Source organism: Suricata suricatta, chromosome X (assembly GCF_006229205.1).
Source record: "Suricata suricatta isolate VVHF042 chromosome X, meerkat_22Aug2017_6uvM2_HiC, whole genome shotgun sequence".
Taxonomy (NCBI): Eukaryota; Metazoa; Chordata; class Mammalia; order Carnivora; family Herpestidae; genus Suricata; species Suricata suricatta.
The window spans coordinates 110,777,532-110,795,690 of NC_043717.1; the positions used below are offsets into that span (position 1 = coordinate 110,777,532).

General features: G+C 46.4%; 1 protein-coding gene across 2 annotated transcripts; it reads left to right on the plus strand.

Annotated features, from left to right (window-relative positions):
* Nucleotides 1-1,212: 1,212 nt before the first annotated feature.
* FUNDC2 (FUN14 domain containing 2) lies at nt 1,213-17,348 on the plus strand. Of its 2 annotated transcripts, XR_003905057.1 has the most exons (6): nt 1,213-1,392; nt 3,767-3,917; nt 8,959-9,034; nt 13,661-13,792; nt 16,840-16,989; nt 17,198-17,348. XR_003905057.1 is itself a non-coding variant. In XM_029930064.1 (5 exons), exons 1-5 carry the CDS (start codon nt 1,257-1,259, stop codon nt 16,915-16,917), a joined length of 573 nt encoding a protein of 190 aa, XP_029785924.1. In that variant the 5' UTR covers nt 1,213-1,256; the 3' UTR covers nt 16,918-17,348. The 2 variants fall into 2 exon arrangements, 1 of the variants encoding a protein (XP_029785924.1); XM_029930064.1 differs by having other exon boundaries at nt 16,840-17,348.
* The last annotated feature ends 811 nt before the right edge of the window (nt 17,349-18,159 follow it).

Genomic DNA, 18,159 nt, shown 5'->3' on the forward strand with positions numbered 1-18,159 from the left:
TGTTATCACTGAAAGTCCAGTTCTGCACAGGTATGAATGTACCTGGGAGCAAATGGTGGGGTGTGGTCCAGCTTGGAAAGAAGCAGGAAGAAGCCCCTTTGGTAAACATTTGCTGAGACCTTCTCTCTACTGGGCACCAGGATGCAGACATAATAGCTGGCATGTACTATGTGCCAAGAACCGTTCTAAGTTATTTCAGTGTGGCCTGTTATTGTCTTCATTTTATAAGTGATGAAACTGAAGCACAGAGAGGTTAAGCAACTTGGCCAAGGTCACACAGTTTGCAAGTGGTAGCATTCCGACTCATGTAATCAGGCTCCATAAGTCATGCTCCAAAGTCCTATACTATACTTCCATGCACTGGGTACACAGTGTTGAAAAATACCAACTACCGATATAAGCAATACATATGATACGGGAGTACCTCACACCGTCCGTTAGAAGGTGAACTAAGGGCCATGCACAAAAGGAAAGTAAGCAGGGGAAGAGAAAAGAGGGGTGTATCAGGTTGCGATTTTAAACGGGGGCAATAGGGAGCCATGCTAGGGCTCTGAACGGAGGGAGGCTGTGTTCAGAATTACCTTTCAGAGTTATCTTTCTGGCGGCGGGGGAGAGGACAGACTTCAGGAGGATAAAGGGTAGGTGCAGGTCGACCTGTCAAGTGCGGGTAAGAAACGATAGTGACTTGGGCTAAGACGGTAGCAGTGGAGGGTGAGCAATGGCTGGAATCGCTGCGATGTGCTATTGATGGGGGCTGCTGCTGCATTGGATTTGTGGCACTGAGAGAGGCGCTCAGAATTAGCACCGGTTTTTGGTACGTGGAAGTGGCAACTAACTAGGACAGAACGAGCGAGAGGAGTAGCTTAGGGCGGGGTGGGGACCCGTGCCCTGGCACTGCTTAAAGGGCTCCACGGACACTGTAGGCAGGGAAACTCTTCTTTACAAGCGCTTCTCAGTAAAATCACATTTTAAAAAAGTGTCTTTCTGCACTGGAACGGAGTCGGGCACAGAGCAAGCACTAGATAAATAGCTGCTCGCCGTTTCCATGAACTAACACCGGGAGCCACCGTTATTTTTAATAAAGTAATGGGGAAAACAGACCCTCCTTCCGGGGTGGCGTTCCGCTCACACGCCGATCGGCGCACCTGCTGGGCGGGGCCGCAGAGCTTTGTGACGCCCCCCGGCCCCGCCCCTGCGCGCGGGCGGGGAGCGACCTCCGGGCGCGCCGCTCAGCCTTTTCCGCTGCAGCCGTGGGAATGGAAACATCTAGCCCACTTTCCGGAAGTCCGTGCACGTCGGAGACGGCGTTGCGCCCCTCCGCCTCATTTCGCCCCGCACCCCTGTGGCTGTCATCGCGAGAGGAGCTCGCCGGAATGGCCGCTTGCAGTCAAGGTAAAGGGCAGGCGCGCGCACCCGCAGACGCCGCGCGGAGCCGCGTTTCTGGGTCCCGGAAGGGGAAGGGCGGCGCGCCGGCGGGTCTCGGCCGCGCTCCCCCGGGAGTCCGGGCCACGCGCGGCCGGAGAGGGCGCCCGGGGCTCGTCCCTGGCCCGGCAGTTCGCAGGCTCCGGCCAAGGTCAGGCGCCGGGCTGGGACCGAGCCGCCACGAGCCGTTGTCTCCAGTGGGGCTCGCTCAGCCTTCCGGCGCCGCCCGAACCGCCTAGGCCGGGAGACGTTTTGTCCTTGTTCTCGGAAGCGCTCTGGCGCTTTCGGACCGAGGCGGCTTCTCTGTCGCTTTGCACGTTTGTCCCCAACACTTGGCAGGCTTCTTTCTGTGTGCAGGGAGCTTCCTCTTGCGCTTTTAACGGCTTCGAAAAAGTGGTACACATCGGATTGTCCTTGGGAGTTGTTTTTTTAAATTTATCTGTGAAGGCAAAGAAAGATTTCCTGTTATAAAAAACACACGGGAACATGACTTTAAGTCATGCTTCTTCCACGATTAAGTATCCTGCTTCAGGTTATATTTAGTTTGTTACTGGTTCACGACACCCTATTGCTAAACAGGGCCATCATCCAAAACACAATTTTGTAAACCCCAAATTACGTAAATTCTGTTAAAAACGAAGGCAGTGAAGATACTCAGAATTCGTCACTTCTTAATTCTTTGCTGTGTTTGACTGTTATCTGGGCTCTCGAGGTTATTCTCGTGTGTTGTGTCTCTGTGATGGAAACCACAGTATGGGATGCTGCTGTGCGTCTCTGCGCAGCCCTGAGTTCCGTGAAGTCACACCCACTGGGGGGAGGGGTGACTACATCGTGGAAATTGATGTGCACTGCAGATCACCCCCAGCCGGTTGGTAAACACTGATCCGCTCCCCACCAGATCTAAGTGACTGAGGGGTTTAAATGCACATTGTAATTTTTTCCTGCCAAGTAGACTGCCTTCATTCACTTAAAATATATTGGTTCAGGGGATCCTCCTGACTGGACCCCCCTATTGAGCTCATGGGCTTTGGTAAAGTTACATTAAAAACCCAAAACGAATTCTTTTCACTGATACTCTTTAACCCATGGAAAGAATTTCTTCTTCAGCACAGCAGTGTTTTACTGTTGTGTCGTACTGGTATCTAATGTTATACTAGAAAAATAATTTTCAGGGCACCTGGGTGGCTCAGTTGGTTAAGTGTACAACTTCACGTCAGGTCATGATCTCGCAGCCTGTGGGTTCAGGCCCTGCACTGGACTCTGTGCTGACAGCTTGGAGCCTGGAGCCTGCTTTGGATCTGTGACCCCCTCTCTCTGGGTCTCCCTTTTGCTTTGCCCTTCCCTTGATCACACTGTGTCCCTCTTTTCAACGTTTGTTTATTTTTGAGAGAAAGAGACAGAGAATGAGCAGGAGAGGGGAAGACAGCGATGGAGACACAGAATTCGAAGCAGGCTCCAGGCTCCGAGCTGTGAGCACAGAGCCTGACATGGGGCTCGAACCCACGAACTGCCAGTTTGTGACCTGAGCCGAAGTCCGATGCTTAACCCACTGAGCCACTCAGTTGCCCCTGAGCCTCCATTTCTTGATTATAACGTGGAGTTAATATTACGTTTTCTTTATACCTACTATGTTCTTTGGATTTAATTAGACATTCATGTCTGTTGCTTAGTGCATTGCCTCGTGAGCATTGCGTAGTAAAAGTTCAATGAAACATTACCTTTTTTCTTTATTATCAGTGGAGATTCATATAGTAGTAAGATTTTGTGAATTTGTGGGACACTGAATAGTATTGAGTGACTCTTCAAAAAGGAGAGGCAGGGGCACCTGGTTGGCTCAGTCAGTTAAGCATCTGACTTCATCGTGATCTCACAATTCATGAGTTCAAACCCCACATGGGGCTCTGTGATGTCAGCTCAAGGCCTGGGGCCTGCTTCAGATTCTGTGTCTCGCTCTCTCGCTGCCCCTCCCCACTTGCACTCTGTCTCTCTCTCAAACATTAAAAGGAGAGGCAAATGAAAAAATCCATTTAATTTATGATACTGATTATTACTAGCAGACTTTTGTAGGTCCTTTGCTTGTTTTTAAATTCAAGAGGAAAAATTAGAGCACTAATTCTAAATTGTCTAGTTGTTTTTTTCTCTAAGCAGACATTATGTGTTGATTTTATTCTGATTTTGAAAAATTGCTATCCACAATTTCAGAGTTAATTTACTATATAAAATAGAATAATATTTGGAAGTTCTTATTACAATACCTGTTTCTTAAGAATCTCTTAATCTAGTTAAGAATTGTGATTTATTGTAAAGGTAACTATTTTCTTATTCAGTATCTTAATTTTTGTAGGGAGTTTTGAGAAAAATTTTGAGTCGCTGGACCTTGCAGAATTTGCTAAGAAGCAGCCATGGTGGCGCAAGCTGTTTGGGCAGGAATCTGGGCCCTCGGCTGAAAAATACAGTGTGGCGACCCAGCTGTTAATTGGAGGCGTCACTGGCTGGTAAGTGATATGAAATCGATCACTTAATGTGTAGCATTCATCTAAACATCTTGTTAAAGTGCTACTTAATGGTTGTAGGTATTCATGTGAGTATTTATTACATGCCCAGGCACTATTTTGAGTATTTGTGTATTTCATTTTTTTCCCACAACTCTGAAATTGGTACTGGTATTATCTATCCTCATTTTTCTTCCAGTTTTGTCAAGAAATAAATCTACATCGCTGGATAAGTTTAAGGTATATCGCCTCATGGTTTCATTTACAGCTGTTGTGAAACGGTTACCACAGTAGGTTCAGTGAACATTCACCATCTTACATACATAGAGTCGAAAGAGAAGAAAGAACTTTCTCCTCGTGCAGCTCAGGATCTACTCTCATAAGCATTTTCTCACACCCCTCGAACTTATTTATAGCTGCAGCTTTGCACCTTTGGACCACCTCCATCTAGTTCCCCCTCCTGCAGCCCCCTATAAGCACAAATCTGGTATCTTTTTCTATGAGTTTTGTGTTTATTTTACATTGTATATATAAGGGATTATACCTGGGGTGCGGGGGTGGCTCAGTTGCTTAAGCTTCTGACGTTGGCTCAGGTCATGATCTCACGGTTTATGACTTTGAGCCCCGAATCGGGCTCTGTGCTGACAGCTCAGATTCTGCGTCTCCCTTTCTCTGTGCCCCTCTCCAACTCATGCTCACTCTCTCCCTCGCTCGCTCTCTCTCTCAAAAATAAATAAACATTAAAAAAATTTAAAGAAAATATTAAATAAGGGATTGCACATATAAGATCTTACACATAAGTGAGATCATACAGTTTTTTTCTTTATTTGTCTGACTTATCTCACTCAGCATCAAGTCCTGAAGGTGAATCCATGTTGTCACAAATGATAGGATTTCTTCCTTTCTTATGGCTGAATAATATTCCTGTGTGAGTGTGAGTGAAAATCTGTCTATATAGATCGTTAGATCGATCGTATCACACGTGTTTACTCATCCATTGATCAACACCTCAGCTGTTTCCATGTCTTGGCTATTGTAAACAATCCCGCATGAACATGAGGGTACAGATATCTTTTTGAGTTTGTATTTTAATTTTCTTTAGATAGATTTTCAGAAGTGGAATTGCTGGATCATATGGCAGTTCTATTTTTAATTTTGGGAGGCACCTCCGAATTGTACCAGTTTACAGTCCCGGCAGGAGTACAGAAAGGTCCGTTTTCTGTGCACTGAGAAGTGGGGAGACAGACAGCTCTGAAATTGGTACTGTGATCGTTCTCATTTTACTGGGACTAAGGCTTAGAAGGTGCAGGGCCTCAGAGCTAGAAAGGGGTATAGTAAGGAGCTAGCCACTCGTTTCTTAGCTGTGTAGGTGATAACGTTCTTAATGTGAGACAGCGTATGGCTTTATTTGTAATTCACTCAGCATGTTTTTAAATTGTTTTTAATTTTTAATGGTTTTTATTTATTTTTGAAAGAGAGAGAGTGCGATCAGGGGAGGGTCAGAGAGAGAGGCAGACATAGAATCTGAAGCAGGCTCCAGGCTCTGAGCTAGCAGTCAGCACAGAGCCCGACACGGGGCTTGAACCCACGAACCGTGAGATCATGACCTGAGCCGAAGCCAGACGCTTAACCAACTGAGCCACCCAGGCGCCCCTCACTCAGCATGTTTAATAGATTTAGTCAGGAAGATATATTGCATCACTCACATCTCTACTTTTTACATGTGAAAATCTTACTGCACAACGTAATATATAGAACAGTGCATATGATGTGTGCACAACTTAATGAATGCATATGGAGTGCACAGCTGTGTAACACCCACTCGGGTAGAAAACATGTGGCTGGCACCCCAAAACCTTTGGAGATGAATGCTGTCCTGATCACTATGCAGTCCTTGCTTTTCTTTGTACTTTTAATAGCAATTCGATCAATAAATAATATAGTGTCACTGACTTGCTTTTGAACTTTAAATAAATATAATCATGTCTATTCTTTTGAGTCTTATCTTTTTTCTCAACTTATTCTGTATCCATGACCATCCGTGTAGCTGTAGTTTCTTTGTTTTCCTTGGTATTTAGAATTCCGTCGCGTGAGTGTACCACAGTGTTCTCATCCAGGTGATGACTGACATTCGGGTTGGCTCAGTTTTTCGTTAATTTAAACAGTCGATATGAACACTCCGTATAAAGCTCCTGGTCCATACATATGCACATTTTTGTAGGGTCTAGACCCAGGAGTCGAGTTGCTAGGTCATGAAGTTTAAGTACCTTCAGCTTTGCTGGGTCATGTCAAACTGATACTTGATTTGATAAACCGCGTTCCATTAGTGATTGGAACCGTTCGCCCTCCCCGTGCAACGGTTGACGCTCCTGAGGCTGTACATTCTTGGGAGCCCTTGACAGGGCCAGACCGGAAGTTTTGGGGGTCCGAGAGTGGCATCTTACCTGGTTTCGTTTGCACTTCCCTGAGTACTGCTGTAATTGAACACCTTTTACATGTGTTTCCTGACCCTTCTGGATCTTGTCTTTGATGATGTTTTAATCTTTTGTAATTTTTCTGTAATTTGTAATTTTCAGTGTAGTCAATTTTACCAATCTTTACCATAATGGTTAGTAATTTTTATGTCCTGTTTAAGTAATTTTTTTTGCCTGCCCCATACACTTGAACTGTATTGTTTTACCTTTCCCAGTTCCATTTACAAATCCGCCTGGAATCGTTTTCTGTGTTTTGTGTGCTCTGCCACAATCAAGATAAGGAGCACATCTGTCACTAAAAATGTCTGTATCACTGTAGATTACTTTGCATTCTTCTATAACTATATATAAATGTAATGATAGAGTGTGTGTTCTTGTCTGGCTGCTTAGCATGTTAATTTGGAGGTTCTTTTTTTTCCACACTGATCATATTTTATTTTTTTTAATTAATAGTTTATTACCAAGTTGGTTTCCATATAATACCCAGTGCTCTTCCCCACAAGTGCCCCTCTCCATGACCATCACCCCCCCTTTCCTTTTCCCCCCTCCCTCTTCAGCCCCAAGTCCCAAGTTTGTTCATCTGTGCTGTTTTTTTAAAATCAGTAGTTCATTCCTTTTTATTGCTGAGTACTAGTCCATTGTGTGGATGAATCATTTTGTTTATCCATTTACCTTTGATGGGGATATTGGTTTGTTTCCACTTCGGGGCTAAAACTGCTGTGAACATTTGTGTACACGTCTGGATGAATGCATGCTTTCATTTCTTTTGGGTAAATATTTATGGATAGTATGGCTGGGGATCATACGTGGAATGCTGTAACTTCCTAAGAACTTGCCATACACTCTTCTAAGGTGCCTGTACTAATCTTATACCCCTACCACCACTCACACTTTGGCAATATGTCTTTTTTATTACAACCATCCTGGTGGGTGGATAGTGGTATCTCATTGTAGATTTAATTTGCATTTCCTTAACAGGTAATGACGCTAGTATCTTTTCATGGACTTATTTTTGCCATTCATATATCTTTGATGAAGTATCTGTTCAAATCTTTTCTCCATATTTTTATTGGGATGTTGATTTTCTCATAACAAAGCTATGAGAGTTCTTTATATACTCCAGACACAACTTTTATACCAGATATGTGATTTGCAAATATATGCTTCTACTCTATAGTGTTTTATTATCTTAACAGTAAAGGAGAGAAGGTCTGAACCTTGAAATAGAATTTATTGGCTCTTTCTTATATACCTCTAGCTTTTGGTGTCATGTCTGAGAATATTTTCCTAACCCAGGATCACCAAGATTTTCTTCTCTGTTCTCTTCTAGACGATATATAGGTTTGGATTTTTCATTTAGGTCCATGATCCATTGATCTGTTTTGATTTGTTTTTTGTTTGTGTTGTAAGGTAGGAATCTTAAGTTCTTTAGCTGCATATGATATGTAATTGTGCCCACATGGTTTGATGAGTAGACGTCACTTCTCTCACTGATTTGCTTTTGCACCCGTGTCGAAAATCAATTGATTATATGTCTGTTTCTGAACTTCTTTTTTAGATTTTATTTTTAAGTAATTTCTATCCCCAACATGGGGCTTGAACTCATGACCCCAAGATCAAGAGTCACACGCTCTTCTAACTGAGCCAGCCAGGCCCCCCCTGTTTCTAAACTCTTTGTTAAGTTGATTTGTCGATGTTTGTGCTAGAAGCACCTGTTTTGATCACTATAACTTTACAGTAAGTCATGAAATCAGATAGTGTAAATCTTACAGTGTTGTTTTTCTAAGTTGATTTGACTTTTCTGACTACATAGCATTTTCATATGAATTTTATAATAAGCCTGCTGCCAATTACAAAAAGCCTGATAAGATTTTGACAGGGATTGCGTTGATCCGTAAACATGGTTTATGGACTGATTTGGGTTTCTTATAATTTCTCTCAGTGATGTTTTGTGGGTCTTGCACATACATATTCTTTTTGATGCTGTCATAAGTGGCATTTTACAATGTCAAATTCTAATTGATCATTGCTTGTATAGAGAAACACAATTGATTTTTGTGTATTACTGTTTTATACTGCAGTCTTGCCAAAGTTGCTTACTGGTTTGCAGAGTCTGGGGGGCCCATGGTTGATAATTCCCTGGGAGGGTATTGTGAGGAAAGCCTTCGGCCAGTGCCCACCCACGCACGGGTTGTTGGTTGAGGTTCTGTCAGCACAGAGCTCAACTTGAGACTTGAACTCATGAACTGTGAGATTATGACCTGAGCTGAAACCAAGAGTCAGACACTTAACTGACTGAGCCACCCAGGTGTCCCAGACCCATCTTTTCCATGTGCACCCTCAAAGTTTCAAGAGATTTGCTCCAGACCACACAATTAGTAAGTGGTAGAGCCAAGATTTGAATTAGGGTCCTTCTGAGTTCAGAGCCTTCATTCTTTCATTATGTCATGTAAGGGTGGGAAGGAGCTGGAGCATCACAAGGTAAGTGCGATCTGAACATTGTTAGAGGTACGCGTTTGTGTGTATTTGACGGTTTGTTGACTTGTCTGATGTTGGTTTGGTTTTTGTAGGTGCACAGGTTTCATATTCCAGAAGGTTGGAAAGTTGGCTGCAACGGCTGTGGGAGGTGGATTTTTTCTCCTTCAGGTATGTATGTGACATGGCCCTGGGTGTTTGCAAGTCCCCATGCCCATGGGGGACGTGACGTGAGCAGCTGTATTTGAGTCCTGGCCATATGACACCGGAGCAGCCTCTGCCCTTATTTTTAATGAACCATCTGGAATGCTAGTGAGCATTCAAGTCCAATTTCACCAACTACTAGCCACATTTTATTTCATCATTTATAACATGGAGTATATTCCTTATAGCTCCCTCCTACGGTTTTCAAGACCAGTTAAAATATGAAACGTGATTTCAGAAATAAGAAGTGTGATGCAAATGCCTTGTGATACAGTTATTTTGCCCAGGGCACACTGGCCCCGGAGCAGCCAAGGAGATGACGGCTAGATGACCGTTCAGCCCCATGTTCTTGCTTGTGCATTCGGCCTGGAGTCGATTTCAGAAACTGCTGGGTATTGGTTTTCTGAGGTTGCACGTGGCATTGCTTTGCAAGCCTGACTCCACACGGCACTCACCCAAGGACGTTTAAAAACCACTGGTGCTTGAGCTGCACCCCCCTCCCATTCCGATTGCTTAGGAGGTTGACGCGAGGTAGGTGCGGTTGCACGTCTGAGTACTTGTGAAGTCCTGGAGAAACACTGCTCTGTAGGAGACAGAACTTGCTGAACTGTGCCAGGGATGGGGCAGGGGAAGAGGGAGCACGTGGCAGGGGGAGGCTAGTGCCTGGTGGGCCAGGGCAGAGGCCGGGTGGGCTCGGTCGGGTGTAATATTGCCACCTAACAAATGCCCTCAACACTTAATGCTCGAAATCCCCGTCATCGTATGCTGTCTCAGTTTCCGGGGTCAGAAGTTTGGGGAGGGGGAGTGTGTGCTTGCGGCCGGAGGTCCCGCGCAGGTGCAGCGGGGAGGCGCTGCAGCAGGGCTGGCCCCACTCCGGCTCTCGAGGACCTCACACTCCCTGCGAGCCGTGGGCCCCCTCACATCTCCCATCTCTCCTTCCTCCTGCCCCGTGGGGCAGACAGTGCAGTGACAGCTCTCTCCCTGTGCTCCCCCCACCCCTACCCTGCACCAGACCCTGTAAATCCTTAATGCTGCTTTCAGATATCCTTTCTCTTTGACCTAAAGCTTTCGTCACTCGAAGTATAATTGATATACAATGTTAGTTTCAGGCATACAACACAGCGATTCAGTACTTATGTCTGTGACAAAATGGCTCTGTCTGACTGTACCCTCTGTTTTTTGAGGGTGGGGGGGACCATGACTCCCGGAAGCGATTGCTACTAGAATCACTTCCTTGCTGAGGGAGATGGGACCTGGAGAGGCCGTGCTGCCCATTCACGCTGCAGGTCCCCAGAGGGGTCCCCAGAGGGACACGGGTGGCTCCAGGCCTGACGTCTCACATATGGGTCCAGGTTCCTTTCCTTCACACTCGTGCAGTGTGGTGTCTGTCGTATGTCTGTGCAGACACGTGTGCTTCTCCCTCGAAATGTTCCAACAGGGTTGTCAATTATTTTCAAAAATTATGTTGAAATGTTGATTGGAATTGCAAGAGAACCATATAGATAAATTTGGGAAAAAATATCTTTTATGATAATGAGTCTGTGAATATGTAATTTGTCTCCATTTATTTAGATTTTTAATGTCTTTGCAAAGAAATTAAAATTTTTCATCCATGCATCTCGTATACCTCTGCCTTGATTTTCTTCCTAGACACTTGTGTCTGTCCTTGGCCACTCACCCTCCGCCGCCAGGCCTTCCAGCTGGACTCAGAATGGTACAGCTGAGAACATGGACCATCTTTTCCCGGGCTTATTTGCTATCCACGTCTCCTTTTTGACACAGTGTCTACTCAGGTCTTTTGCCCATTTTTAAATTGTGTTCTGTTTCTATACTTTTTATTTTGTCTCATTAATCTGTGTGCTGTCCCTTCTCCAATGTCACAGTGTCCTCTTGATTGCTGTAGCATTGACGGTAAATCCTAAAATCAGGTGGTGTGATTGCTCCAATTCTGTTTTTCTCAGAATCATTTGAGCTGTTCCAATCCCTTTGCCTTTCCATGAACCTTTTATTTTTATTTTTTCTTTCATTTTAGACAGCACATAAGCAGGGGATGGGGCAGAGGGAGAGAGAGAGAATACACACGCTGAATGTAGAGCCCGACACGGGGCTCGATCCTACTACCGTGAGATCATGACCTGAGCCAAGATCAAGAATCAGACAGTCAACCGACTTTATGTACATTTTAGAAGCAGTGGGCTGTGTACGTAGGATCAGCTGGGGACGAGCTGGACATCATGTCTTTGAGTCTCAGTTATTTGTACGTCTTTGAATTCGTCAGCATTTTGTGGTTTTCAGCACGCAGATCCTATTTGAGTTTTGTTTACATTTCTACCTAGTATTTATTTTACAGCTATTATAAATCATAAATTTTATTTCCATTTCCAGTTGTTTCAATTGCTAGCAAAAAGAATACGATGGGTGTGGCGTGTTGCTCGCGCACTCCGCAGCCTTGCTTACACTTTGTTCCCCCAGTAGAGGCAGTTTATGGACACAGCTGCCACCTGGCTTGCAGTTCCGTCCACATCCCTCTGTCCCTCAGGTGTCGGTTTCTGGCCCTCGTCTTGGTCCGTTTCCACCATTTTCCGCTCCGCTGGAGCTTGGAGGACCCTGCAGGCCACACGCTTTGAGCTTCTGTTCAAGTGGCTGGGTGTGAGCCCGCTTCTCTGACGTCCCCAGTGTCACTCTGCAGGCACAGCTGCCGTGCCGTGGAAGCAGCTCGTGTGTAGAACCGGTTCTCATCATAGGGAGCAAGCTCTTTTTTTTTTTCAGTTTATTTATTTATTTGAGAGGTAGGGCAGACCGAGGAGAGACAGGGTCGCAAGCAGGCCCCGCCCCACCAGTCCAAAGGTCAACACATGGCCTTATCCCACGAACTGTGAGATCGTAATCTGGGCTGAAGACAGGAGTCAGCTGCTCAGCCGCCTGAGCCACCCGTGTGCCCCAGGGAGTGAGCTCCTTACGCTTGGCCAGCTGCCAGTACCCCCCATCTGGCGACTTGCAGCCTGTCGGACAAGCCTGCTGTAACTCTGCGCTGAGTTTTAGATGATTTTGGTTTACTTAATTTTTTTAAATGTTTCATAAGTTTTGAGAGAGAGAGAAAGACAGAGAGACTGAGCATGAATGAGGTGGGGGACAGAGGGAGAGAGGGAGACACAGGATCCGAGGCAGGATGCAGGCTCTGAGCTGTCAGCACAGAGCCCGATGCAGGGCTCGAACCCATGAACCATGAGATCATGACCTGAGCTGGAGTCAGACGCTTCACCCACTGAGCCACCTATGCAGCTGTGAACTTATTTTTTAATGTTTGTTTATTTTGGAGAGGGGGAGAGAGACTGAGTGAGCCAGTGGGTGAGGGTCAGAGAGAGAGGGAGACACAGAATCTGGAGCAGGTTCCCGACTCTGAGCTGTCAGCCCAGTGCCCGGCTCTAACCTGTGGATCAGGAGATCATGACCTGAGCTGAAGTCAGACGCTTAACTGAGCCACCCAGCAGCCCAGCGTATTTTTTGTGTTGGATTCTTTGAGATGTCTACAAATAGCAACAATTTGCCTCCTTTCTGATCTGGTAAAGAATTCAATTTTTTATGAGTACTAATGTTTTGTATATTACTTGTATTCCAAATATTTTTTCCAGCTGGTTTGGCTGACTGGCTAACACAGAGACTAGAGGAAGAGCAGCAGCCCTCTGTGCGAAACTAGACAGAGGACAAGGGTTTCCCTTTGAGAGACTTGGAGAAATCCCAGTGAACATGACTTAACCAGACTTGGGCAGAGAGAACTGATCTTGATGGAAGATTCATTCATGGGCTGTAATCAGTCTCTTCGTTCCTGGGACAACATTCATGCATCAGAAAACAACATACTTGAATCACTTTTTTAACTTTATTTTGAGAGAGAGCACAAGTGGGAGCGGGGCAGAGAGAGAGATCCCCAAGCAGGCTCTGCACTGTCCGTGAGGAGCCCCATGTGGGGCTCCATCTCATAAACTGGGAGATCACGTCCTGAGCTGAAATCAAGAGTAGGACCCTTAACTGACTCGCCCCCGAGACGCCCGTACTTGAGTCATTTCACACATCCTCACATTGAAATGGTTTTTACTGAGTTTTAGTGTTTGTGCCCGCTGTCTTTACAAAGAAAAGGAGCCATATTGTATACGTATAATCGGACATGTTTCTCAGTATCCCTTATGTGAAGTTGTCCTAGAAGATTTCTTTGCGAGCACAAGTGATGCCACGGTGGCAGCCTCGCTTGGTCACATTGTCAGAAAACTCGGGCTTCTGTTGGCTGTAAGTTCTGTAAGGTCTCTTCACCTTAAATCTTGAGTTGCAATTCTGATTTTCATTTTACCATTTTATATTTTTAAACTAACTTACAAGTTTGTGGGGAGGGACAAGAGTACAGATAAAGTAAAGCAGCTGTCAGCGGTCGGTGAGGGCCCGTCTGTTGGCACACACTGCCACGTGGGGTGAGTGTCGTAGTCGCGCAATGACCTGGATGGCACATGTCTCCAGAAAGGGAACATCAGATGGGTTTTTGGTAACGAACAGAAATAACAGGCTTGCCTTTCTTTCCTCTTGCTGTTGTTGAAACTGCAGCTTGCAAACCATACTGGGTACATCAAGGTTGACTGGCAGCGAGTGGAGAAGGACATGAAGAAAGCCAAGGAGCAGCTGAAGATCCGTAAGAGCAACCAGATACGCAGCGAGGTCAAAAGCAAAGCAGAGGAGGTGAGACCTGCCTTGGCCGCCGGCGGTGTGACAGGTGCCGGCCCGACGTGGGGGGCCTTCACCTCAGGGACCTTGTTTTACAGCTGGCTCAATGGAGTGTTGGTGGCCTTTATCGGTGACTGCCAATGCAAAGTGGTATGTCACAGCCGTGGATGGGCCATGCCTTGAATTAGTTCCTGCAGGAACTAGGGCAGCGCGGCGCACGGCACGTGGATGGGTTTGAGTCATGCTTGGTCTCCATGCATGCCCTTCTCTGAAATCTCCGTGCTTTACATGTACGTAGAGGAGCCGGAGCAGCCAGCCCAGAGGTGGGCACCCTGTTTTCGTAAAGGGCCAGGCGATAAATATTGCCAGCTTTGTAGGCCCTGTGGCCTCTGTCCTAGCTCCTGAGCTGCATCATGCAGCGTGGAAACGCCCACAGGTGAGAAGCAGACACGTGGCTGCGGCTGAGTTGCGATGAAGCTGTATTTACAGACAGTCCACTGGCGGGCTCTGGGCTGGAGGCGCCTGCGCGCCGAGCCTGGCTACACCGGCCGGCGCCTGGGCGGGAGAAGCCGGTCCTTTTTAAAAGGATGTATTTTGCTGCTGCTTTATTACCTCTACAAGTCTGGTCAGCGTCCAAGGAAATGAGTGCAGTGAAGCGAAGAGCAAGAAATAAAGAGGATCATGGGTCAAGAAGGTGCCTTCCACCTTCGATGGCCTGGAGCCGCGCTGCTCTGCATTCACAGAGAAAGGGATGGAATGAGGGCAGAGGAGGAATTTTAGAAGTAGATTTCAACAGGCCTTGGCCTTGAAATAGTCCCAAATGCTGGTAACAAAATAACACTGGTTCAACCCAGAAGGACGCAGAGAACAGGAAAAGAATTCCAGAAGACAAGAAACAGCAAATTTTTAGAAGTTGGCAAGCAGATGGATGAATGGTAGATGACTTAGCAGATGAGCGTGTGCTCGACGGCAGGTCCCCCCGCCAGGCACATGCTGGCGGTCCCTCTGTGCTAGCGGCTTGCAGGCCAAAGCTGGTCCTTTGCCTGGAATGGAAAGGAGCATCTGTAAGGGCCTGGGAGTGCAGAGAGTGCCGCCCACTTCTGTCCCCCCGCCTCAAGCTCAAGCTTATGAAAGGGACATGTTTTTTATTTTACCAAAACTTTATTTTTTAGGTGTTTACAAAAGGAATATATGACTGTTGAAATTTCTTCAAAGACATAGGAAGTATATATATATTAGGTTAACATTTGATTAGAACTAACTGTTGACTCACAGAGAGCACTTGTTATAAACTAACCAGACGGCTTGAGACGGATTCATTTCACAAAGTTTTGTGTATCCCTATTTGTGGCTGGGAAGCGCCCCAGGCCCCGGGACAGTGGCTGGCTCGCCCCTCCGAGTCCATGCTCTTACCTCGGGAGCCGGGGGGCGAGGGTGTGAGAGCCAGTGCTTAGCAGGAAAGGCACAGGTGGCTTCGGTGACAGCAGTTTGGGTGGGGTGGTGGCAGTGAAGGCCAAATGGTAGCAAGTTGAGGAATGGGTAGGAAGTAAGAAAAAGACAATGAATGGAAACAATTACTTCTGGAATTCCTGTGATTGTTTTCATTCCCCCGATAGGAGATGGCAGAAGACAAGGCCTCAAGGCCACGGACCAGCGGCGCTGACGTGGGAAGGGGTGGACATAGTGGTAGGAAGGGCACTCGAGAACCCCAGAGGCCGCGGCGGCAGAATGGAGAAACGCAGGGCGGGAGTGGCTTAAGTGGTTGGGACACGAACTCACCACTTTGCTTGAGTTCATGAAGTGATGAGCCCAGATACTGGATGTGTTCTTGCAAGGAATGCCTTTTTGTTTTAATTTTTTTAATGTTTGTTTATTTTTGAGAGAGACAAAACGAGATATATAGAGAGAGAGACAGAGTGTGAGCAGGGCAGGAGCAGAGAGAGACGGAGACACAGAATCCAAAGCAGGCTCCAGACTCTGAGCTGTCAGCACAGAGCCTGATGTGGGGCTTGAGCCCACGAACCGTGAGATCATGACCTGAGCAGCAGTCAGATGCTTAACTGACTGAGCCCCCCACACGCCCTGTCAATGAATGCTTTCTAAGGTGATAGTTGTACTTGGGAAAAAGAGGCAGTCTGAAGGACTTAGCAAAGTTCTCTCAAATGGAAATTGATAGAGCACGATCCTCAGAGTCAAAGGGTGCGGAGTGTACATCCCGAGCTGCAGTTGACTGGACAGGAGGTAAAAGCCTTGTGAATTTGAGATACCCTGATTTTAATCATCTTCTGATGTGGTGAGGTGTGAGAGTGCAGATCCGTGGCATCTACTTGAGAGGAGGCCTCAGAGGGTAGTGGGTGGGTGGATGGACAGGTGGACTGATAGATGGACAGGACGAGTGGGTAGAGAGGTTTTGGAGAAGAGACTGCAGAATGAGCAGCCTCTATCGGAAAGTAGGTGTCAGAGAAAATGGAAGAAGTGAATTTAGAAACTGTAGGGGCGCCTGGGTGGCTCAGTTGGTTAAGTGTCCGACTCTTGATTTTGGCTCAGGTCATGATCTCCCAGTTTGTGGGTTTGAGCCCCACGTTGGGCTCTGTGCTGACAGTATGCAGCCTGCTTAGGATCCTTTCTCTTTCTCTCTGTCTACCCCTCCTCTGTGCGTTCTCTCAAAAAAAAATTTTATATATATAAATTAAAAACAAGGAAATTGGAAACTGTTACCAGTTTATTGGCTACAGCTTTCTTCTTTCCTTCTAAGTTCTCCGTGAATTCCGTCCTTCCCTGGTCCTGAGTGAACTCTCAGGCAGATTTCTTAGCTCACTAGACATGACTGAAGACAGAATTCGAGGAGTTGCCTTTGGCTGCTCCTCCTAATCCGGCATACGGCCAGTCACGCATCCGAAGCCCCGTCCCGAAACTGTCTCTTGAATTTCAGCACTTCACGCCCCTGCTGCCATCTTGATCAGAGAGCCCGTGGTGAAGGGGTTGCAGAGGTAATAGAGACGAGATTCCTAATAATAATGTTCTCAGCGAAACGACCCGTTTGTGCTCTCTTCTGTTTCTAGGTAGTGTCATTTGTGAAGAGGAACGTCCTAGTCACTGGTGGATTTTTCGGAGGCTTTCTGCTCGGCATGGCATCCTAAAGGAGACGACTGCACTTTGGTTCTTGCTGTGTTTTCCAGCCCGTAGCCTGTACACTCCGTCATAGCCATCAGGTGTCTCCTGCTTCTCCTCCTCCGTGCCTTCCTCCCCACCGTGACGTATCTGAATGGCTTCCGTGGGCAGCTGTCAGCTCGAGTCGTTACAACCCGACTGTGAGCCCGATGACAACGGACGAGACCGTAGACGTTAGCCCTTCCCCGCACTCTCCCGACTTGACTAATCTGTAGGTCAGCAAAAATGTTCCTTTCCCTCCTCTCGTAGAAGACACGTCACAGCATGGCACCAGCTGGCTCGGCCTGGGGGACCCTCAGAGGCTGTCCCAGACTTGATTCCGAAAGAAGTCATAGGCGTAGAGATACCTTATGTGCTGCATGGAAAGGAACTGAATACATTTGCCTTTAAGCATGAAAGACTTGGTATCTTGGTGTCTACTTTCTTTGGTTTTTTTTTTTAGTTGCTTTTAGATTACAGAAAGAGAGCTATTTATATACTTGCTGTAATTATCCTGGCAAAAATGGCAGTATAAGCACTATAACTGAAAAATCTGAATGCGGAATGAACTTGTGCTGAGCTGAAGGTATCGTGTTTGGGGAGAACGTCTTTAGGGAAAGGAACCAATAGACACATCAGTGAGTGGATCATTTAGGGCGCTGAAATACTATCCAGGGATGTGTTCCACCAGAAAGCGGCTCAGGCCTATTTCCAAAGGGTTTATTCGTTGTAAAATAAGTGACTTTAGGTGGGAGAGTAAAGAAACTCGTGGATTTTTATTTCGTAGGAATGGTTTAAACTTTGAGACACTAAGTATTACTTACCTGTTGTCCAAACAGTAGGGGCAGGCGTAGTTCCGGCGTGAGGCCCGCTGTTTCTCTGGCCAGTACGAAATACCTCACATTCAGAACTGAGAACAATAGCAACGGCATGTGTGAAGTCAATTGGTTCTGTCGCCAAACATAACGTGCTGTGTCACAGTGACCCCGCCTCGCACAATTATTTTTTGAAATAACAGTTTTTGGACACACAAAGCACATGCTTACAATGTTAGCACATTCTGTTGTAATGGCCAGTTTGCACGGCTGCAGCCTCGTCTTGAACACCCCCTTCTGGAGGGTGAGGCTTGTGTCTTCACCACGACGCCCGCGGAACTGAGCACTTAGTAGGTGGTCAGTATTTGTTGAAGATATGAACAATGACCTCACATAAGTGTATCCAGAAAAGGGACT

What these genes read in the sequence shown, in the direction of transcription:
- FUNDC2 (XM_029930064.1), top strand. Translation starts at nt 1,257, where the DNA reads ATGGAAACATCTAGCCCACTTTCCGGAAGTCCGTGCACGTCGGAGACG. An exon ending in AATGGCCGCTTGCAGTCAAG is followed by an intron (nt 1,393 to 3,766) that starts GTAAAGGGCAGG and finishes TAATTTTTGTAG; the next exon opens with GGAGTTTTGAGAAAAATTTT. An exon ending in TCAAAAGCAAAGCAGAGGAG is followed by an intron (nt 13,793 to 16,839) that starts GTGAGACCTGCC and finishes TTCTGTTTCTAG; the next exon opens with GTAGTGTCATTTGTGAAGAG.